Genomic DNA, 17,393 nt, shown 5'->3' with positions numbered 1-17,393 from the left:
GTAACCTATGAATTTGAGGGAGGGAATTATTGAAATTATAATTCCCTATGAATTTTTCTTGCTCCTTACTGATGTACATGCATTTGCTACTTGATGATTTGACTGAAGTAATGATGCTAGTATCTATATATTACTTTGGAAACCAATTGCAGCAGTAGTGTATGAATAGTCTGTACCATTTTCTGTGCTATTTAGTGCCAACAACAACTGCAGCACGTACAGGACCAACAACTTCAGAGACCACCGCCAGTGGTGAGTAATGTTTTTATTCCCCTCACCACTTTACTACTAATTTCTGTGGCTTGTGAATTAATATTGTTTCATGTTATTTCTGCAACCTAGCGCCAACATCAGTGACATTCACAGGTATCACTATTTCTGAGACTGGAATTACAGGTGAGCAGAGCTTCTTTGAGACGATAAAACTGTTGTTAATTGAGAGCTATGTGTGATTTTTAACTATCCCACATGTCCTGTGTTACATTGCCCCTAATCCAACCAATAGGATAGTCAGTCCTATTATTTCTGAAATGGGTGTTAACTGTGAGTGAATGTATTCTCATTGTCATACGATGTTTGTGCTGCCAATGTGTCCCTGCTAAGGGGCGTGTTATTGGCGCGTCATTGTAGTTCAGCTTATATTCAGTCCATTCCAATGGAAGTGTGTTTAATCAGTAGAAGTTGAGTTGTTCCATGTTGTATTTGGTCAGCGCTTTTTGGTTGATTGTGCTTCTTGCCCTTTTTCTGATGTGGATATTGCATCCACTTTTCATTGTCCAGTAATTGGAATCATGATTGCGACCTGTTGGAGTAGATATCTGGCATTATCAATGATAACGTTTGGGAGAGGATGGCGTTGTAGAACAAAATTGTCGATTGTAATGGTTCCCGTCCAATGTGTTCCTGGTGCCCACTTCAGAGTATTTATGGCAACATTTTCAAATTTAAAAAGATAGCACCAAGGAAGACTGCCAAAATGAGTTGATGGATGGAAACCTGGGTTTTGACAGACTGAATTTGTGTTTTGAAAGTGCAAATTGAAATTAATATTTGACATTTACATTTTGCAAACGCATTTTGAAGAACTAGGCATTTGGTGCCATTAATTTTAGATAGATATATCCATTTGTTTGCATGAATGATGTTAGGTGACGCAACAGTAGAAATGAAGAGGACCGAAATGCACGTTTTTGCTGAGATATAAAGGACATTCTTGAAAGAATCTCATTTGTAGACTTCCCAAGTTAAAGAGTCATTTATATTGAATTTGGGGCCGGTTGATTCTTGCATTTTAAATTTATATTCAGAATGACTCATAAATTATTCTTTCAAACAGAATAAATAAACTGCTCATTATTTTTAAATTGATGAATTCTTGATCATGAATGTCACTTGTTCAGTGAGTTTTTTGAATTGCACCCTTCATTGTTGGAAGTTAAACCATTTAGTAGCCTTTAAAATTTAGGCTTTACTGATCAACAACATCAAAATCTTGTTGAGAAATGTTAATGTGGCGATTGCAGACTCCAAGATGATTTCATTGTTGCTGCCTGAAACGTAGTTGGCTTTTGCAGCCAATGCGGTCGAGGAACTGCTCTTGTTCGTGGCTTGATCTTTATACGGCCCGAGTAAGGGCAGACATTTTTTTTTTTTAGTTAGGCCATCATGATCGGCACAGGCTTGGAGAGCCGAATGGTCTGTTCCTGTGCTGTACATTTCTTTGTTCTTCATCTTTCTTCTTTGATGTGTAACCACTGGAATTGCGGGAGGGAATTGTTGATTTTAGACATTGGCTAGGGATATCATTCTGTTCCTGCTCAAATTTGAAGCCTTTCCTACTTGATTTAATGATGCTACAATCTGAAAATCACATTGGAAACCAATTGCAGCAGGAGTGAATATAATTCTGCGCCAATTCTCTTTCTATTTAGGGTCAACACCAATCCCAGGAACTGGAATACCTACAACTTCAGGGACCACCATCAGTTGTGAGTATTGTTTTTCTCAACTTCGTCACATGAGATTAATTTTTTTCATTTGTGGATCAATATTGTTTCATATTTGCTCTGCTACACAGGGCCAACTGCAACGAGTGTATCAGGGGGACCTACTGTTTCTCAGACTACAATTACTGGTGAGTCGAGCTTCTTTCTACATTAAAATCTGATGCTAAATTCAAGCAATTTATGATTTAAAAGTCTGCAGTAATTTTTCTGCTAATTTGGACCAGCGGCAACTTAAATGACAGTCATTGCTGTTATTTCTGACAATGGGGGCAGCACGGTGGCGCAGTGGTTAATTCTGTTGCTGCTGAGGATTGGTTTGGATTGGATTGGTTTATTGACATGTGTACCGAGGTACAGTGAAAAGTATTGTTTCGCGTTGGACTCAAAAGCACAATTGCATACATGAAAAGAATGTACATAGTAGGGTCAACATAAAATGCACAATGTAATTAGATCGACACGGGCATTGGTGAATCATACAGGAGTGTAGTACTACTCAATAGTGAAAGGCATGTAAAACAGACCAAGGCCGCCAGCGTGGGTTCAATTCCCGTATCAGGCGCCGGAATGTGGTGACTAGGGCCTTTTCACTGTCACTGCATTTGAAGCCTACTTGTGACAAGAAGCGATTTTCATTTTCATTTAAATTTGAAGATGTGGGAAGAGATCAGATCAGACCATTAGTCCATCAGAGGGTCGTTTAGGAATGTGGTAACATCGGGGCAGAAGCTGTTTTTGAATCTGTTAGTGCGTGTTCTCAGACTTTTGTATCTCCTGCCCGATGGAAGATGTTGGAAGTCTGAGTTAGCCGGGTGAGGGGGGTCTCTGATTATGCTGCCCGCTTTCCCAAGGCAGCGGGAAGTGTAGACAGAGTCATTGGATGGGAGGCGGGTTGTGTGGTTTAATGGGCGGTGTTCATGACACTCTGTTCTTTCTTCCGATCTTGGGCCGCGAAATTCGCATTCCAGGCTGCGATACCCAGGATCGATCACAGCCCTGGGTCACTGTGTGTGTGGGGTTTGCTCATTCTCCCCATTTCTGCGTGGGCCTCTCCCTACAACACAAAGATCTGTAGGTTCTGTGAATTGGTCACGCTAAATTGCCCCTTATTTGGAAAAATAGATGGCTACTCTGAATTTAAAAAAAACAATTCTGACAATGGGATTAATGGTGAGTCTTTGCTTTTTCATTGATCAACTGACAGCAATTAGAAAATGCTTTATTTCCGCTTGTGTACAATTTGAGCTCCGAAAATTAGGTACATTGTGCTGAATCTTGTTGGTCTTTTACTTGCCTCGATGAACATTGATAAAAATGTACGCTGATATTGTTACAACTACTCATTGGATTGGTATGGGAAAAGTGAATGATTAGTTGAGAGACCCAATGTCTGGCAGCATCAATTGTAACTTTCAGAAGCGGACGGTGCACTGAATAATTTTTATTGGTGAAATTTGCCCCTGCCAGTGTTTGACAGTCAGTCTGTGTGTTTGGGACGCGAATATTGACATTTGTGATACCACGTATTTAAATCTTGCATTTGCATTTTCATGACCTAGCGGATTGCTGCCATAGAAGCATGGAACCATAGAATCCGTACAGTGCAGAAGGAGGCCATTTGGCCCATTGGTTGAGCCCCAATGATTCTAGTATCTATACATTACACTGGAAAGCAATTGCAGCAGTAGTGTATGATTAGCCTGTACTATTTTCTGTTCTATTTAGTGCCAACAACAACTGCAGAAAGTACAGGACCAACAACTTCAGAGACCACCACCATCGGTGAGTAATGTTTAAACTTCTGTAGGCAACTTCAATCGGCAACTTGTTCGAGACTGTGGGCTGAAGAGTAACCTATGAATTTGTGGGAGGGAATTATTGAAATTATAATTCCCTATGAATTTTTCTTGCTCCTTACTGATGTACATGCATATGCTACTTGATGATTTGACTGAAGTAATGATGCTAGTACCTATACATTACCTTAGAATCCAATTGCAGCTGCAGTGTATGAATAGTCTGTACTATTTTCTGTGCTATTTAGTGCCAACAACAACTGCAGCAAGTACAGGACCAACAACTTCAGAGACCACCACCAGTGGTGAGTAATGTTTAAACTTCTATAGGCAATTTCAATAGGCAAATTGTTCGAGACTGTGGGCCGAAGAGTAACCTATGAATTTGTGGGAGGGAATTATTGAAATTATAATTCCCTATGAATTTTTCTTGCTCCTTACTGATGTACATGCATTTGCTACTTGATGATTTGACTGAAGTAATGATGCTAGTATCTATATATTACTTTGGAAACCAATTGCAGCAGTAGTGTATGAATAGTCTGTACCATTTTCTGTGCTATTTAGTGCCAACAACAACTGCAGCACGTACAGGACCAACAACTTCAGAGACCACCGCCAGTGGTGAGTAATGTTTTTATTCCCCTCACCACTTTACTACTAATTTCTGTGGCTTGTGAATTAATATTGTTTCATGTTATTTCTGCAACCTAGCGCCAACATCAGTGACATTCACAGGTATCACTATTTCTGAGACTGGAATTACAGGTGAGCAGAGCTTCTTTGAGACGATAAAACTGTTGTTAATTGAGAGCTATGTGTGATTTTTAACTATCCCACATGTCCTGTGTTACATTGCCCCTAATCCAACCAATAGGATAGTCAGTCCTATTATTTCTGAAATGGGTGTTAACTGTGAGTGAATGTATTCTCATTGTCATACGATGTTTGTGCTGCCAATGTGTCCCTGCTAAGGGGCGTGTTATTGGCGCGTCATTGTAGTTCAGCTTATATTCAGTCCATTCCAATGGAAGTGTGTTTAATCAGTAGAAGTTGAGTTGTTCCATGTTGTATTTGGTCAGCGCTTTTTGGTTGATTGTGCTTCTTGCCCTTTTTCTGATGTGGATATTGCATCCACTTTTCATTGTCCAGTAATTGGAATCATGATTGCGACCTGTTGGAGTAGATATCTGGCATTATCAATGATAACGTTTGGGAGAGGATGGCGTTGTAGAACAAAATTGTCGATTGTAATGGTTCCCGTCCAATGTGTTCCTGGTGCCCACTTCAGAGTATTTATGGCAACATTTTCAAATTTAAAAAGATAGCACCAAGGAAGACTGCCAAAATGAGTTGATGGATGGAAACCTGGGTTTTGACAGACTGAATTTGTGTTTTGAAAGTGCAAATTGAAATTAATATTTGACATTTACATTTTGCAAACGCATTTTGAAGAACTAGGCATTTGGTGCCATTAATTTTAGATAGATATATCCATTTGTTTGCATGAATGATGTTAGGTGACGCAACAGTAGAAATGAAGAGGACCGAAATGCACGTTTTTGCTGAGATATAAAGGACATTCTTGAAAGAATCTCATTTGTAGACTTCCCAAGTTAAAGAGTCATTTATATTGAATTTGGGGCCGGTTGATTCTTGCATTTTAAATTTATATTCAGAATGACTCATAAATTATTCTTTCAAACAGAATAAATAAACTGCTCATTATTTTTAAATTGATGAATTCTTGATCATGAATGTCACTTGTTCAGTGAGTTTTTTGAATTGCACCCTTCATTGTTGGAAGTTAAACCATTTAGTAGCCTTTAAAATTTAGGCTTTACTGATCAACAACATCAAAATCTTGTTGAGAAATGTTAATGTGGCGATTGCAGACTCCAAGATGATTTCATTGTTGCTGCCTGAAACGTAGTTGGCTTTTGCAGCCAATGCGGTCGAGGAACTGCTCTTGTTCGTGGCTTGATCTTTATACGGCCCGAGTAAGGGCAGACATTTTTTTTTTTTAGTTAGGCCATCATGATCGGCACAGGCTTGGAGAGCCGAATGGTCTGTTCCTGTGCTGTACATTTCTTTGTTCTTCATCTTTCTTCTTTGATGTGTAACCACTGGAATTGCGGGAGGGAATTGTTGATTTTAGACATTGGCTAGGGATATCATTCTGTTCCTGCTCAAATTTGAAGCCTTTCCTACTTGATTTAATGATGCTACAATCTGAAAATCACATTGGAAACCAATTGCAGCAGGAGTGAATATAATTCTGCGCCAATTCTCTTTCTATTTAGGGTCAACACCAATCCCAGGAACTGGAATACCTACAACTTCAGGGACCACCATCAGTTGTGAGTATTGTTTTTCTCAACTTCGTCACATGAGATTAATTTTTTTCATTTGTGGATCAATATTGTTTCATATTTGCTCTGCTACACAGGGCCAACTGCAACGAGTGTATCAGGGGGACCTACTGTTTCTCAGACTACAATTACTGGTGAGTCGAGCTTCTTTCTACATTAAAATCTGATGCTAAATTCAAGCAATTTATGATTTAAAAGTCTGCAGTAATTTTTCTGCTAATTTGGACCAGCGGCAACTTAAATGACAGTCATTGCTGTTATTTCTGACAATGGGGGCAGCACGGTGGCGCAGTGGTTAATTCTGTTGCTGCTGAGGATTGGTTTGGATTGGATTGGTTTATTGACATGTGTACCGAGGTACAGTGAAAAGTATTGTTTCGCGTTGGACTCAAAAGCACAATTGCATACATGAAAAGAATGTACATAGTAGGGTCAACATAAAATGCACAATGTAATTAGATCGACACGGGCATTGGTGAATCATACAGGAGTGTAGTACTACTCAATAGTGAAAGGCATGTAAAACAGACCAAGGCCGCCAGCGTGGGTTCAATTCCCGTATCAGGCGCCGGAATGTGGTGACTAGGGCCTTTTCACTGTCACTGCATTTGAAGCCTACTTGTGACAAGAAGCGATTTTCATTTTCATTTAAATTTGAAGATGTGGGAAGAGATCAGATCAGACCATTAGTCCATCAGAGGGTCGTTTAGGAATGTGGTAACATCGGGGCAGAAGCTGTTTTTGAATCTGTTAGTGCGTGTTCTCAGACTTTTGTATCTCCTGCCCGATGGAAGATGTTGGAAGTCTGAGTTAGCCGGGTGAGGGGGGTCTCTGATTATGCTGCCCGCTTTCCCAAGGCAGCGGGAAGTGTAGACAGAGTCATTGGATGGGAGGCGGGTTGTGTGGTTTAATGGGCGGTGTTCATGACACTCTGTTCTTTCTTCCGATCTTGGGCCGCGAAATTCGCATTCCAGGCTGCGATACCCAGGATCGATCACAGCCCTGGGTCACTGTGTGTGTGGGGTTTGCTCATTCTCCCCATTTCTGCGTGGGCCTCTCCCTACAACACAAAGATCTGTAGGTTCTGTGAATTGGTCACGCTAAATTGCCCCTTATTTGGAAAAATAGATGGCTACTCTGAATTTAAAAAAAACAATTCTGACAATGGGATTAATGGTGAGTCTTTGCTTTTTCATTGATCAACTGACAGCAATTAGAAAATGCTTTATTTCCGCTTGTGTACAATTTGAGCTCCGAAAATTAGGTACATTGTGCTGAATCTTGTTGGTCTTTTACTTGCCTCGATGAACATTGATAAAAATGTACGCTGATATTGTTACAACTACTCATTGGATTGGTATGGGAAAAGTGAATGATTAGTTGAGAGACCCAATGTCTGGCAGCATCAATTGTAACTTTCAGAAGCGGACGGTGCACTGAATAATTTTTATTGGTGAAATTTGCCCCTGCCAGTGTTTGACAGTCAGTCTGTGTGTTTGGGACGCGAATATTGACATTTGTGATACCACGTATTTAAATCTTGCATTTGCATTTTCATGACCTAGCGGATTGCTGCCATAGAAGCATGGAACCATAGAATCCGTACAGTGCAGAAGGAGGCCATTTGGCCCATTGGTTGAGCCCCAATGATTCTAGTATCTATACATTACACTGGAAAGCAATTGCAGCAGTAGTGTATGATTAGCCTGTACTATTTTCTGTTCTATTTAGTGCCAACAACAACTGCAGAAAGTACAGGACCAACAACTTCAGAGACCACCACCATCGGTGAGTAATGTTTAAACTTCTGTAGGCAACTTCAATCGGCAACTTGTTCGAGACTGTGGGCTGAAGAGTAACCTATGAATTTGTGGGAGGGAATTATTGAAATTATAATTCCCTATGAATTTTTCTTGCTCCTTACTGATGTACATGCATATGCTACTTGATGATTTGACTGAAGTAATGATGCTAGTACCTATACATTACCTTAGAATCCAATTGCAGCTGCAGTGTATGAATAGTCTGTACTATTTTCTGTGCTATTTAGTGCCAACAACAACTGCAGCAAGTACAGGACCAACAACTTCAGAGACCACCACCAGTGGTGAGTAATGTTTAAACTTCTATAGGCAATTTCAATAGGCAAATTGTTCGAGACTGTGGGCCGAAGAGTAACCTATGAATTTGTGGGAGGGAATTATTGAAATTATAATTCCCTATGAATTTTTCTTGCTCCTTACTGATGTACATGCATTTGCTACTTGATGATTTGACTGAAGTAATGATGCTAGTATCTATATATTACTTTGGAAACCAATTGCAGCAGTAGTGTATGAATAGTCTGTACCATTTTCTGTGCTATTTAGTGCCAACAACAACTGCAGCACGTACAGGACCAACAACTTCAGAGACCACCGCCAGTGGTGAGTAATGTTTTTATTCCCCTCACCACTTTACTACTAATTTCTGTGGCTTGTGAATTAATATTGTTTCATGTTATTTCTGCAACCTAGCGCCAACATCAGTGACATTCACAGGTATCACTATTTCTGAGACTGGAATTACAGGTGAGCAGAGCTTCTTTGAGACGATAAAACTGTTGTTAATTGAGAGCTATGTGTGATTTTTAACTATCCCACATGTCCTGTGTTACATTGCCCCTAATCCAACCAATAGGATAGTCAGTCCTATTATTTCTGAAATGGGTGTTAACTGTGAGTGAATGTATTCTCATTGTCATACGATGTTTGTGCTGCCAATGTGTCCCTGCTAAGGGGCGTGTTATTGGCGCGTCATTGTAGTTCAGCTTATATTCAGTCCATTCCAATGGAAGTGTGTTTAATCAGTAGAAGTTGAGTTGTTCCATGTTGTATTTGGTCAGCGCTTTTTGGTTGATTGTGCTTCTTGCCCTTTTTCTGATGTGGATATTGCATCCACTTTTCATTGTCCAGTAATTGGAATCATGATTGCGACCTGTTGGAGTAGATATCTGGCATTATCAATGATAACGTTTGGGAGAGGATGGTGTTGTAGAACAAAATTGTCGATTGTAATGGTTCCCGTCCAATGTGTTCCTGGTGCCCACTTGAGAGTATTTATGGCAACATTTTCAAATTTAAAAAGATAGCACCAAGGAAGACTGTCAAAATGAGTTGATGGATGGAAACCTGGGTTTTGACAGACTGAATTTGTGTTTTGAAAGTGCAAATTGAAATTAATATTTGACATTTACATTTTGCAAACGCATTTTGAAGAACTAGGCATTTGGTGCCATTAATTTTAGATAGATATATCCATTTGTTTGCATGAATGATGTTAGGTGACGCAACAGTAGAAATGAAGAGGACCGAAATGCACGTTTTTGCTGAGATATAAAGGACATTCTTGAAAGAATCTCATTTGTAGACTTCCCAAGTTAAAGAGTCATTTATATTGAATTTGGGGCCGGTTGATTCTTGCATTTTAAATTTATATTCAGAATGACTCATAAATTATTCTTTCAAACAGAATAAATAAACTGCTCATTATTTTTAAATTGATGAATTCTTGATCATGAATGTCACTTGTTCAGTGAGTTTTTTGAATTGCACCCTTCATTGTTGGAAGTTAAACCATTTAGTAGCCTTTAAAATTTAGGCTTTACTGATCAACAACATCAAAATCTTGTTGAGAAATGTTAATGTGGCGATTGCAGACTCCAAGATGATTTCATTGTTGCTGCCTGAAACGTTGTTGGCTTTTGCAGCCAATGCGGTCGAGGAACTGCTCTTGTTCGTGGCTTGATCTTTATACGGCCCGAGTAAGGGCAGACATTTTTTTTTTAGTTAGGCCATCATGATCGGCACAGGCTTGGAGAGCCGAATGGTCTGTTCCTGTGCTGTACATTTCTTTGTTCTTCATCTTTCTTCTTTGATGTGTAACCACTGGAATTGCGGGAGGGAATTGTTGATTTTAGACATTGGCTAGGGATATCATTCTGTTCCTGCTCAAATTTGAAGCCTTTCCTACTTGATTTAATGATGCTACAATCTGAAAATCACATTGGAAACCAATTGCAGCAGGAGTGAATATAATTCTGCGCCAATTCTCTTTCTATTTAGGGTCAACACCAATCCCAGGAACTGGAATACCTACAACTTCAGGGACCACCATCAGTTGTGAGTATTGTTTTTCTCAACTTCGTCACATGAGATTAATTTTTTTCATTTGTGGATCAATATTGTTTCATATTTGCTCTGCTACACAGGGCCAACTGCAACGAGTGTATCAGGGGGACCTACTGTTTCTCAGACTACAATTACTGGTGAGTCGAGCTTCTTTCTACATTAAAATCTGATGCTAAATTCAAGCAATTTATGATTTAAAAGTCTGCAGTAATCTTTCTGCTAATTTGGACCAGCGGCAACTTAAATGACAGTCATTGCTGTTATTTCTGACAATGGGGGCAGCACGGTGGCGCAGTGGTTAATTCTGTTGCTGCTGAGGATTGGTTTGGATTGGATTGGTTTATTGTCATGTGTACCGAGGTACAGTGAAAAGTATTGTTTCGCGTTGGGCTCAAAAGCACAATTGCATACATGAAAAGAATGTACATAGTAGGGTCAACATAAAATGCACAATGTAATTAGATCGACACGGGCATTGGTGAATCATACAGGAGTGTAGTACTACTCAATAGTGAAAGGCATGTAAAACAGACCAAGGCCGCCAGCGTGGGTTCAATTCCCGTATCAGGCGCCGGAATGTGGTGACTAGGGCCTTTTCACAGTCACTGCATTTGAAGCCTACTTGTGACAAGAAGCGATTTTCATTTTCATTTAAATTTGAAGATGTGGGAAGAGATCAGATCAGACCATTAGTCCATCAGAGGGTCGTTTAGGAATGTGGTAACATCGGGGCAGAAGCTGTTTTTGAATCTGTTAGTGCGTGTTCTCAGACTTTTGTATCTCCTGCCCGATGGAAGATGTTGGAAGTCTGAGTTAGTCGGGTGAGGGGGGTCTCTGATTATGCTGCCCGCTTTCCCAAGGCAGCGGGAAGTGTAGACAGAGTCATTGGATGGGAGGCGGGTTGTGTGGTTTAATGGGCGGTGTTCATGACACTCTGTTCTTTCTTCCGATCTTGGGCCGCGAAATTCGCATTCCAGGCTGCGATACCCAGGATCGATCACAGCCCTGGGTCACTGTGTGTGTGGGGTTTGCTCATTCTCCCCATTTCTGCGTGGGCCTCTCCCTACAACACAAAGATCTGTAGGTTCTGTGAATTGGTCACGCTAAATTGCCCCTTATTTGGAAAAATAGATGGCTACTCTGAATTTAAAAAAAACAATTCTGACAATGGGATTAATGGTGAGTCTTTGCTTTTTCATTGATCAACTGACAGCAATTAGAAAATGCTTTATTTCCGCTTGTGTACAATTTGAGCTCCGAAAATTAGGTACATTGTGCTGAATCTTGTTGGTCTTTTACTTGCCTCGATGAACATTGATAAAAATGTACGCTGATATTGTTACAACTACTCATTGGATTGGTATGGGAAAAGTGAATGATTAGTTGAGAGACCCAATGTCTGGCAGCATCAATTGTAACTTTCAGAAGCGGACGGTGCACTGAATAATTTTTATTGGTGAAATTTGCCCCTGCCAGTGTTTGACAGTCAGTCTGTGTGTTTGGGACGCGAATATTGACATTTGTGATACCACGTATTTAAATCTTGCATTTGCATTTTCATGACCTAGCAGATTGCTGCCATAGAAGCATGGAACCATAGAATCCGTACAGTGCAGAAGGAGGCCATTTGGCCCATTGGTTGAGCCCCAATGATGCTAGTATCTATACATTACACTGGAAAGCAATTGCAGCAGTAGTGTATGATTAGCCTGTACTATTTTCTGTTCTATTTAGTGCCAACAACAACTGCAGAAAGTACAGGACCAACAACTTCAGAGACCACCACCATCGGTGAGTAATGTTTAAACTTCTGTAGGCAACTTCAATCGGCAACTTGTTCGAGACTGTGGGCTGAAGAGTAACCTATGAATTTGTGGGAGGGAATTATTGAAATTATAATTCCCTATGAATTTTTCTTGCTCCTTACTGATGTACATGCATATGCTACTTGATGATTTGACTGAAGTAATGATGCTAGTACCTATACATTACCTTAGAATCCAATTGCAGCTGCAGTGTATGAATAGTCTGTACTATTTTCTGTGCTATTTAGTGCCAACAACAACTGCAGCAAGTACAGGACCAACAACTTCAGAGACCACCACCAGTGGTGAGTAATGTTTAAACTTCTATAGGCAATTTCAATAGGCAAATTGTTCGAGACTGTGGGCCGAAGAGTAACCTATGAATTTGAGGGAGGGAATTATTGAAATTATAATTCCCTATGAATTTTTCTTGCTCCTTACTGATGTACATGCATTTGCTACTTGATGATTTGACTGAAGTAATGATGCTAGTATCTATATATTACTTTGGAAACCAATTGCAGCAGTAGTGTATGAATAGTCTGTACCATTTTCTGTGCTATTTAGTGCCAACAACAACTGCAGCACGTACAGGACCAACAACTTCAGAGACCACCGCCAGTGGTGAGTAATGTTTTTATTCCCCTCACCACTTTACTACTAATTTCTGTGGCTTGTGAATTAATATTGTTTCATGTTATTTCTGCAACCTAGCGCCAACATCAGTGACATTCACAGGTATCACTATTTCTGAGACTGGAATTACAGGTGAGCAGAGCTTCTTTGAGACGATAAAACTGTTGTTAATTGAGAGCTATGTGTGATTTTTAACTATCCCACATGTCCTGTGTTACATTGCCCCTAATCCAACCAATAGGATAGTCAGTCCTATTATTTCTGAAATGGGTGTTAACTGTGAGTGAATGTATTCTCATTGTCATACGATGTTTGTGCTGCCAATGTGTCCCTGCTAAGGGGCGTGTTATTGGCGCGTCATTGTAATTCAGCTTATATTCAGTCCATTCCAATGGAAGTGTGTTTAATCAGTAGAAGTTGAGTTGTTCCATGTTGTATTTGGTCAGCGCTTTTTGGTTGATTGTGCTTCTTGCCCTTTTTCTGATGTGGATATTGCATCCACTTTTCATTGTCCAGTAATTGGAATCATGATTGCGACCTGTTGGAGTAGATATCTGGCATTATCAATGATAACGTTTGGGAGAGGATGGCGTTGTAGAACAAAATTGTTGATTGTAATGGTTCCCGTCCAATGTGTTCCTGGTGCCCACTTCAGAGTATTTATGGCAACATTTTCAAATTTAAAAAGATAGCATCAAGGAAGACTGCCAAAATGTGTTGATGGATGGAAACCTGGGTTTTGACAGACTGAATTTGTGTTTTGAAAGTGCAAATTGAAATTAATATTTGACATTTACATTTTGCAAACGCATTTTGAAGGACTAGGCATTTGGTGCCATTAATTTTAGATAGATATATCCATTTGTTTGCATGAATGATGTTAGGTGACGCAACAGTAGAAATGAAGAGGACCGAAATGCACGTTTTTGCTGAGATATAAAGGACATTCTTGAAAGAATCTCATTTGTAGACTTCCCAAGTAAAAGAGTCATTTATATTGAATTTGGAGCCGGTTGATTCTAGCATTTTAAATTTATATTCAGAATGACTCATAAATTATTCTTTCAAACAGAATAAATAAAGTGCTCATTATTTTTAAATTGATGAATTCTTGATCATGTATGTCACTTGTTCAGTGAGTTTTTTGAATTGCACCTTTCATTGTTGGAAGGTAAACCTTTTAGTAGCCTTTAAAATTTAGGCTTTACTGATCAACAACATCAAAATCTTGTTGAGAAATGTTAATGTGGCGATTACAGACTCCAAGATGATTTCATTGTTGCTGCCTGAAACGTAGTTGGCTTTTGGAGCCAATGCGGTCGAGGAACTGCTCTTGTTCGTGGCTTGATCTTTATACGGCCCGAGTAAGGGCAGACATTTTTTTTTTAGTTAGGCCATCATGATCGGCACAGGCTTGGAGAGCCGAATGGTCTGTTCCTGTGCTGTACATTTCTTTGTTCTTCATCTTTCTTCTTTGATGCGTAACCACTGCAATTGCAGGAGGGAGTTGTTGATTTTAGACATTGGCTAGGGATATCATTCTGTTCCTGCTCAAATTTGAAGCCTTTCCTACTTGATTTAATGATGCTACAATCTGAAAATCACATTGGAAACCAATTGCAGCAGGAGTGAATATAATTCTGCGCCAATTCTCTTTCTATTTAGGGTCAACACCAATCCCAGGAACTGGAATACCTACAACTTCAGGGACCACCATCAGTTGTGAGTATTGTTTTTCTCAACTTCGTCACATGAGATTAATTTTTTTCATTTGTGGATCAATACTGTTTCATATTTGCTCTGCTACACAGGGCCAACTGCAACGAGTGTATCAGGGGGACCTACTGTTTCTCAGACTACAATTACTGGTGAGTCGAGCTTCTTTCTACATTAAAATCTGATGCTAAATTCAAGCAATTTATGATTTAAAAGTCTGCAGTAATTTTTCTGCTAATTTGGGCCAGCGGCAACTTAAATGACAGTCATTGCTGTTATTTCTGACAATGGGGGCAGCACGGTGGCGCAGTGGTTAATTCTGTTGCTGCTGAGGATTGGTTTGGATTGGATTGGTTTATTGTCATGTGTACCGAGGTACAGTGAAAAGTATTGTTTCGCGTTGGGCTCAAAAGCACAATTGCATACATGAAAAGAATGTACATAGTAGGGTCAACATAAAATGCACAATGTAATTAGATCGACACGGGCATTGGTGAATCATACAGGAGTGTAGTACTACTCAATAGTGAAAGGCATGTAAAACAGACCAAGGCCGCCAGCGTGGGTTCAATTCCCGTATCAGGCGCCGGAATATGGTGACTAGGGCCTTTTCACAGTCACTGCATTTGAAGCCTTCTTGTGACAAGAAGCGATTTTCATTTTCATTTAAATTTCAAGATGTGGGAAGAGATCAGATCAGACCAGTAGTCCATCAGAGGGTCGTTTAGGAATGTGGTAACATCAGGGCAGAAGCTGTTTTTGAATCTGTTAGTGCGTGTTCTCAGACTTTTTTATCTCCTGCCCGATGGAAGATGTTGGAAGTCTGAGTTAGCCGGGTGAGGGGGGTCTCTGATTATGCTGCCCGCTTTCCCAAGGCAGCGGGAAGTGTAGACAGAGTCATTGGATGGGAGGCGGGTTGTGTGGTTTAATGGGCGGTGTTCATGACACTCTGTTCTTTCTTCCGATCTTGGGCCGCGAAGTTCGCATTCCAGGCTGCGATACCCAGGATCGATCACAGCCCTGGGTCACTGTGTGTGTGGGGTTTGCTCATTCTCCCCATTTCTGCGTGGGCCTCTCCCCACAAGACAAAGATCTGTAGGTTCTGTGAATTGGCCACGCTAAATTGCCCCTTATTTGGAAAAATAGATGGCTACTCTGAATTTAAAAAAACAATTCTGACAATGGGATTAATGGTGAGTGTTTGCTTTTTCATTGATCAACTAACCGCAATTAGAAAATGCTTTATTTCCGCTTGTGTACAATTTGAGCTCCGAAAATTAGGTACATTGTGCTGAATCTTGTTGGTCTTTTACTTGCTTCGATGAACATTGATAAAAATGTACGCTGATATTGTTACAACAACTCATTGGATTGGTATGGGAAAAGTGAATGATTAGTTGAGAGACCCAATGTCTGGCAGCATCAATTGTAACTTTCAGAAGCGGACGGTGCACTGAATAATTTTTATTGGTGAAATTTGCCCCTGCCAGTGTTTGACAGTCAGTCTGTGTGTTTGGGACGCGAATATTGACATTTGTGATACCACATATTTAAATCTTGCATTTGCATTTTCATGACCTAGCGGATTGCTGCCATAGAAGCATGGAACCATAGAATCCGTAGAGTGCAGAAGGAGGCCATTTGGCCCATTGGTTGAGCCCCAATGATGCTAGTATCTATACATTACACTGGAAAGCAATTGCAGCAGTAGTGTATGATTAGTCTTTACTATTTTCTGTTCTATTTAGTGCCAACAACAACTGCAGAAAGTACAGGACCAACAACTTCAGAGACCACCACCAGCGGTGAGTAATGTTTAAACTTCTGTAGGCAACTTCAATCGGCAACTTGTTCAAGACTGTGGGCTGAAGAGTAACCCATGAATTTGTGGGAGGGAATTATTGAAATTATAATTCCCTATGAATTTTTCTTGCTCCTTACTGATGTACATGCATATGCTACTTGATGATTTGACTGAAGTAATGATGCTAGTATCTATATATTACTTTGGAAACCAATTGCAGCAGTAGTGTATGAATAGTCTGTACCATTTTCTGTGCTATTTAGTGCCAACAACAACTGCAGCAAGTACAGGACCAACAACTTCAGAGACCACCGCCAGTGGTGAGTAATGTTTTTATTCTCCTCACCACTTTACTACTAATTTCTGTGGCTTGTGAATTAATATTGTTTCATGTTATTTCTGCAACCTAGCGCCAACATCAGTGACATTCACAAGTATCACTGTTTCTGAGACTGGAATTACAGGTGAGCAGAGCTTCTTTGAGACGATAAAACTGTTGTTAATTGAGAGCTATGTGTGATTTTTAACTATCCCACATCATAGAATTTACAGTGCAGAAGGAGGCCATTTGGCCCATCGAGTCTGCACCGGCTCTTGGAAAGAGCACCCCACCCAAGGACAACACCTCCGCCCAATCCCCACAACCCAGTAACCCCACCCAACACTAAGGGCAATTTTGGACACTAAGGGCAATTTATCATGGCCAATCCACCTAACCCGCACATCTTTGGACTGTGGGAGGAAACCGGAGCACCCGGAGGAAACCCACGCACACACGGGGAGGATGTGCAGACTCCGCACAGACAGTGACCCAAGCCGGAATCGAACCTGGGACCCTGGAGCTGTGAAGCAATTGTGCTATCCACAAGGCTACCGTGCTGCATTATGTCCTGTGTTACATTGCCCCTAATCCAACCAATAGGATAGTCAGTCCTATTATTTCTGAAATGGGTGTTAACTGTGAGTGAATGTATTCTCATTGTCATACGATGTTTGTGCTGCCAATGTGTCCCTGCTAAGGGGCGTGTTATTGGCACGTCATTGTAGTTCAGTTTATATTCAGTCCATTCCAATGGAAGTGTGTTTAAT

General features: G+C 40.3%; 1 protein-coding gene and 1 long non-coding RNA gene across 2 annotated transcripts; both read left to right on the top strand.

The window, feature by feature from the left end:
• Nucleotides 1-194: 194 nt before the first annotated feature.
• Nucleotides 195-3,788, top strand: LOC140387690 (uncharacterized). The gene is made up of 5 exons (XR_011933949.1): nucleotides 195-252; nucleotides 343-396; nucleotides 1,932-1,988; nucleotides 2,078-2,134; nucleotides 3,732-3,788. It is a non-coding gene; the product is annotated as an uncharacterized lncRNA (long non-coding RNA).
• A 144-nt stretch (nucleotides 3,789-3,932) lies between these two features.
• On the top strand, nucleotides 3,933-16,824 carry LOC140387622 (uncharacterized). The gene is made up of 20 exons (XM_072470815.1): nucleotides 3,933-4,107; nucleotides 4,370-4,426; nucleotides 4,517-4,570; nucleotides 6,106-6,162; nucleotides 6,252-6,308; nucleotides 7,906-7,962; nucleotides 8,225-8,281; nucleotides 8,544-8,600; nucleotides 8,691-8,744; nucleotides 10,278-10,334; nucleotides 10,424-10,480; nucleotides 12,078-12,134; nucleotides 12,397-12,453; nucleotides 12,716-12,772; nucleotides 12,863-12,916; nucleotides 14,450-14,506; nucleotides 14,596-14,652; nucleotides 16,249-16,305; nucleotides 16,568-16,624; nucleotides 16,715-16,824. The coding sequence occupies exons 1-20, from the start codon at nucleotides 3,933-3,935 to the stop codon at nucleotides 16,822-16,824; spliced, it is 1,302 nt and encodes a 433-aa protein (XP_072326916.1).
• The last annotated feature ends 569 nt before the right edge of the window (nucleotides 16,825-17,393 follow it).

This window comes from Scyliorhinus torazame, chromosome 13 (assembly GCF_047496885.1).
Source record: "Scyliorhinus torazame isolate Kashiwa2021f chromosome 13, sScyTor2.1, whole genome shotgun sequence".
Classification (NCBI taxonomy): domain Eukaryota; kingdom Metazoa; phylum Chordata; class Chondrichthyes; order Carcharhiniformes; family Scyliorhinidae; genus Scyliorhinus; species Scyliorhinus torazame.
This window is presented reverse-complemented; position numbering and strand designations above follow the sequence as displayed.

What these genes read in the sequence shown, in the direction of transcription:
- LOC140387622 (XM_072470815.1), top strand. Translation starts at nt 3,933, where the DNA reads ATGCATATGCTACTTGATGATTTGACTGAAGTAATGATGCTAGTACCT. An exon ending in TTCTCAGACTACAATTACTG is followed by an intron (nt 14,653 to 16,248) that starts GTGAGTCGAGCT and finishes TGTTCTATTTAG; the next exon opens with TGCCAACAACAACTGCAGAA. An exon ending in TTCAGAGACCACCACCAGCG is followed by an intron (nt 16,306 to 16,567) that starts GTGAGTAATGTT and finishes TGTGCTATTTAG; the next exon opens with TGCCAACAACAACTGCAGCA.